This window comes from Salvelinus sp. IW2-2015, unplaced genomic scaffold (assembly GCF_002910315.2).
Source record: "Salvelinus sp. IW2-2015 unplaced genomic scaffold, ASM291031v2 Un_scaffold542, whole genome shotgun sequence".
Classification (NCBI taxonomy): Eukaryota; Metazoa; Chordata; class Actinopteri; order Salmoniformes; family Salmonidae; genus Salvelinus; species Salvelinus sp. IW2-2015.
This window is the reverse complement of record NW_019942570.1, coordinates 99,271-105,149: the sequence shown is the minus strand read 5'-3', so window position 1 is coordinate 105,149 and position 5,879 is coordinate 99,271. Positions and strand designations below refer to the sequence as shown.

Here is a 5,879-nt window from a genome sequence, read left to right as displayed (position 1 = left end):
GATCACTCGACTAAACATGCCTCTCCTTAATGTCAATATGCCTCGTCCATTGCTGTTCTGGTTAGTGTTTATTGGCTTATTTCACTGAAGAGCCTCTAGCCCTGCTCACTATACCTTATCCAACCTTTCAGTTCCACCACCCACATATGCGATGACATCACCTGGTTTCAATGATGTTTCTAGAGACAATATCTCTCTCATCATCATTCAATACCTAGGTTTACCTCCACTGTATTCACATCCTACCATACCTTTGTCTGTACATTATATCTTGAAACTATTTTATCGCCCCCAGAAACTTCCTTTACGCTCTGTTCCAGACGTTCTAGACGACCAATTCTCATAGCTTTTAGCCGTACCCTTATCCTATTCCTCCTCTGTTCCTCTGGTGATGTAGAGGTGAATCCAGGCCCTGCAGTYCCTAGCTCCACTCCTATTCCCCAGGCGCTCTCTTTTGATGACTTCTGTAACCGTAATAGCCTTGGTTTCATGCATGTTAACATTAGAAGCCTCCTCCCTAAGTTTGTTTTATTCACTGCTTTAGCACACTCTGCCAACCCGGATGTTTTAGCCGTGTCTGAATCCTGGCTTAGGAAGACCACCAAAAATTTTCAGACAAGATAGAATGGCCAAAGGGGGCGGTGTTGCAATCTACTGCAAAGATAGCCTGCAGAGTTCTGTCCTACTATCCAGGTCTGTACCCAAACAATTTGAACTTCTACTTTTAAAAATCCACCTCTCTAAAAACAAGTCTCTCACCGTTGCTGCCTGCTATAGACCACCCTCTGCCCKCAGCTGTGCTCTGGACACCATATGTGAACTGATTGCCCCCCATCTATCTTCAGAGCTCGTGCTGCTAGGCGACCTAAACTGGAACATGCTTAACACCCCTGCCATCCTACAATCTAAGCTTGATGCCCTCAATCTCACACAAATTATCAATGAACCTACCAGGTACCACCCCAAAGCCGTAAACACGGGCACCCTCATAGATATCATCCTAACCAACTTGCCCTCTAAATACACCTCTGCTGTTTTCCAAGATCTCAGCGATCACTGCCTCATTGCCTGCATCCGTAATGGGTCAGCGGTCAAACGACCTCCACTCATCACTGTCAAACGCTCCCTGAAACACTTCAGCGAGCAGGCCTTTTTAATCGACCTGGCCGGGGTATCCTGGAAGGATATTGATCTCATCCCGTCAGTAGAGGATGCCTGGTTATCTTTTTTTAAATGCCTTCCTCACCATCTGAAATAAGCATGCCCCATTCAAGAAATTTAGAACCAGGAACAGATATAGCCCTTGGTTCTCTCCAGACCTGACTGCCCTTAACCAACACAAAAACATCCTATGGCGTTCTGCATTAGCATCGAACAGCCCCCGTGATATGCAACTTTTCAGAGAAGCTAGAAACCAATATACACAGGCAGTTAGAAAAGCCAAGGCTAGCTTTTTCAAGCAGATATTTGCTCCCCAAAAAGTTCTGGGACACTGTAAAGTCCATGGAGAATAAGAACACCTCCTCCCAGCTGCCCACTGCACTGAAGATAGGAAACACTGTCACCACCGACAAATCCACTATAATTGAGAATTTCAATAAGCATTTTTCTACGGCTGGCCATGCTTTCCACCTGGCTACCCCTACCCCGGTCAACAGCACTGCACACCCCATAGCTACTCGCCCAAGCCTTCCCCATTTCTCCTTCTCCCAAATCCAGTCAGCTGATGTTCTGAAAGAGCTGCAAAATCTGGACCCCTACAAATCAGCCGGGCTAGATAATGTGGACCCTTTCTTTCTAAAATTATCTGCTGAAATTGTTGCCACCCCTATTACTAGCCTGTTCAACCTCTCTTTCGTGTCGTCTGAGATTCCCAAATATTAGAAAGCAGCTGCGGTCATCCCCCTCTTCAAAGGGGGGGACACTCTTGACCCAAACTGCCTCAGACCTATATCTATCCTACCCTGCCTTTCTAAGGTCTTCGAAAGCCAAGTCAACAAACAGATTGTGCAATCTGGTTTCAGAGCTGGTCATGGGTGCACCTCAGCCACACTCAAGGTCCTAAACGATATCTTAACCGCCATCGATAAGAAACAATACTGTGCAGCCGTATTCATTGACCTGGCCAAGGATTTTGACTCTGTCAATCACCACATCCTCATCGGCAGACTCGACAGCCTTGGTTTCTCAAATGATTGCCTCGCCTGGTTCACCAACTACTTTTCTGATAGAGTTCAGTGTGTCAAATCTGAGGGTCTGTTGTCCGGGCCTCTGYCAGTCTCTATGGGGGTGCCACAGGGTTCAATTCTTGGACCGACTCTCTTCTCTGTATACATCAATGATGTCGCTCTTGCTGCTGGTGAGTCTCTGATCCACCTCTACGCAGACGACACCATTCTGTATACTTCTGGCCCTTCTTTGGACACTGTGTTAACAACCCTCCAGGCGAGCTTCAATGCCATAACAACTTCTCTTCTGTGGCCTCCAATTGCTCTTAAATACAAGTAAACTAAATGCATGCTCTTCAAACCGATCGCTGCCCTGCACCCCCCCGCCTGTCCAACATCACTCTCTCGACCCGTGCTCGATATGTGGACAACTACAAATACCGAGTGTCTTTAAACTGTAACTCTCCTTCCAGACTCACATCAAACATCTCCAATCCAAAGTAAATCTAGAATTGGCTTCCTATTCCCAACAAAAGCATCCTTCACTCATGCTGCCAAACATACCCTTGTAAAACTGACCATCCTACCAATCCTCGATTCGGTGATTTTCATTACCAAAATAGCCTCCAATACCCTACTCAAAAAATTGGATGCAGTCTATCACAGTGACGTCCGTTTGTCACCAAAGCCCCATATACTACCCACACTGCGACCTGTACACTCTCGTTGGCTGGCCCTCGCTTCATACTCGTCGCCAACCCACTGGCTCCAGGCATCTACAAGACCCTGCTAGGTAAAGTCCCCCCTTATCTCAGCTCGCTGGTCACCATAGCAGCACCCACCTGTAGCACGCGCTCCAGCAGGTATATCTCTCTGGTCACCCCCAAAACCAATTCTTCCTTTGGCCGCCTCTCCTTCCAGTTCTCTGCTGCCAATGACTGGAACGAACTACAAAAATCTCTGAAACTGGAAACACTTATCTCCCTCACTAGCTTTAAGCACCAGCTGTCAGAGCAGCTCACAGATAACTGCACCTGTACATAGCCCATCTATAAATTTAGCCCAAACAACTACCTCCCCCCTACTGTATTTATTTATTTATTTTGCTCCTTTGCCCCCCATTATTTCTATCTCTACTTTGCACATTCTTCCACTGCAAATCTACCATTCCAGTGTTTTACTTGTTATATTGTATTTACTTTGCCACCATGGCCTTTTTTTGCCTTTACCTCCCTTATCTCACCTCATTTGCTCACATTGTATATAGACTTATTGTTCTACTATATTATTGACTGTATGTTTGTGTTACTCTGTGTTGTTGTATGTGTCGAACTGCTTTGCTTTATCTTGGCCAGGTCGCAATTGTAAATGAGAACGTGTTCCCAACTTGCCTACCTGGTTAAATAAAGGTGAAATAAATAAATAAATAAATAAATAAGACCGTTTCATCCCCCCCAAAAACATGAATTTCCCCATAGGCCAAAGAGCCATGGCGGAGTTAGTGCCTATAAAAATACGCTCTATTCCACATGCAAAGACACGTACAAACTCATTGTGTTGCTACACACTCACATTAATACGATTAGAATGATCTAGAACAGAGAGGTGACAAACTAGTGTGTGTGAGCACCAAGCGTGACCAGGTCAGACAGGCCACGAAGACAACAGTCAACACTGAGGGGAACTGAGGCTGACAGAGTCCAATTATAAATCACACACACACCATCTCTCGCTTCACTCACTCATCTACTCCAGAGCTTAACAGACATGTCTACCACCCTGCTGTGCATCGAGATGGACTCTGCAACCGCAATGGCTCATCTCAAACTCTAATCACTGTGATTAAAGAGAACGCTCTCTTGCTCTGTCTGCTCAGACTAACATACGTCACTTTGAGGCAGTTACCAACACGTTGAGGGGAAACGGTGAGCATCACAGTGACACCTTGTTCTCTGCCTGCCTGTCTGCATCCTATTAAATAACAGTCATCTCACAACCTGAAAACTGATTCGTCACAAGGAGGAGAGATAAGAGGAAAATGAGAGCAAGAAAGGGAGTAAGATGAAGAAAGAAAGAAAAAGAGAGAAGAAAGAAATATAGGGAGCGAGAAAGACCGAGCTAGCCAGAGCCAGAGAGAGGCTACATGGTGAACAGCTCTCTAACAACACAGGGTCAGTCTGTACACTGTATGCAGTGCTGAGCACAGCCATTAGTCTAGTACATTAGAGTTCAGACCAGACGTACCGCTGCAAGCTCCATCTCGCCATCTCCCTAGTCCACACCACAGTCCATTAGCTATGTTCAAAGAGTGGGCAGACTGCTGCAGTAGCTAATCACTCACCCCACACACTACACTCTGCCTAATAGTTTACATGGCAAAGCAATTACCAGCATGAAATATATGGGTTAGGAGTACAATAATGTTTTTTTGTCGATTAGAATAACACATACAGTATGGCAGGCAATCCTTATGAAAAACTGTAATAAAAGAGGAGAAAAGAATGCTTTGCAAAGTGAGTCCATGGATTTCTTTCATATAATAAGACAGTTTGGCTTGAGAAGGAAATGGTGGAAAGGCTGTTTCAAATCTCTCTTGGCAATCTAGTTGTATGTCATTTCAACAGAAATGTTACAACTGAAAGAGTCAGACAATAAAATTGGCTTCTAGCACACACATTTACAAACAAACAAATGGCAACAATAACAAAAAATACTTCAGATGGCTTTATAGTTGTAGATGGCCAGATGCTGATGAGAGTTAGGCATCTGTGGGAGCTTACCCTCCCTCCCAGCTGAGATACAACATCTGGAGACGCTCAGCAAACACACAGCAGTCGTTTACACATCTTTACACTGAATTACACCTCATTTAGAGCAAAACCTGGACACACTCCAGCGTTACAGACAGAGAGAGAGACAGAGAAAGAGCGAGAGAGAGACAGAGAAAGAGCGAGAGAGAGACAGAGAAAGAGCGAGAGCGAGAGCGAGAGCGAGAGAGAGAGAGAGAGAGACAACTGAGTCCCAGGAGATAGCGATAAAGAGAGGGAGGATGGATGGATGGAGAGAGGGGAAGGGAGGGAGGAAGAGCGATTCAAGTGAATCACACCATAGCCAGGGAGGTGTAAAGTCACCATGATGATACAGAAAGATGTGTGGAACCAAGCGGATTACAATATCTTATCTGTCTCTCTCTTTAATCATCCTTCTTTTCTCAGCCCCATACATACCTAGAGGAGGCTATGGCCTGGTTTCTTGGGCCCGGCTCTGTGGTCTAACTTACAGCACCAGAGATAGAGATGCCATAATGTTACCTGAGAGTTGACGGTCTGACCCATGGGGATGCGTGAACACTCCAGAGCATACTGCTTCACACAGAAGTAACAACCCTGAGAGAGACAGAGACAGAGAAGGAGAGAAAAAGGAGAGAGATGATATACTGGATAGAATATCATACACTGTGCTACTATACTACTCAGGGCTCAACAGATATCATTTCTCATGAATTATGTGGTGGGTGTGTGGTTACAATGACAAACAGTTCTAAACACATCTCCTACAGTGTGAGAATAATGCATAAAATACTCAGTAGGAAAGACCCATTTAAACTAAACTCTTCTGTCTTTAAGGCCTTGAGTCAAATTGCACATAATGATGGCACATAATCTAAACCTGAGGCCCATGTTAAGCTAATGGAGTAGGAGGGGTGAATGT

At 45.1% G+C, this 5,879-nt stretch overlaps 1 protein-coding gene across 1 annotated transcript in view; it reads right to left on the bottom strand.

The window, feature by feature from the left end:
- LOC112068506 (KICSTOR complex protein SZT2) overlaps window positions 1-5,555 on the bottom strand; it is a 28,304-nt gene extending 22,749 nt beyond the window's left edge. The window contains exon 1 of the mRNA XM_024135664.2: window positions 5,480-5,555. Within this exon, the coding sequence (XP_023991432.1) occupies window positions 5,480-5,503 (24 nt within the window). The 5' untranslated portion in view covers window positions 5,504-5,555. The remainder of the gene's footprint in view (window positions 1-5,479) is intronic.
- Between the last annotated feature and the right edge of the window lie 324 nt (window positions 5,556-5,879).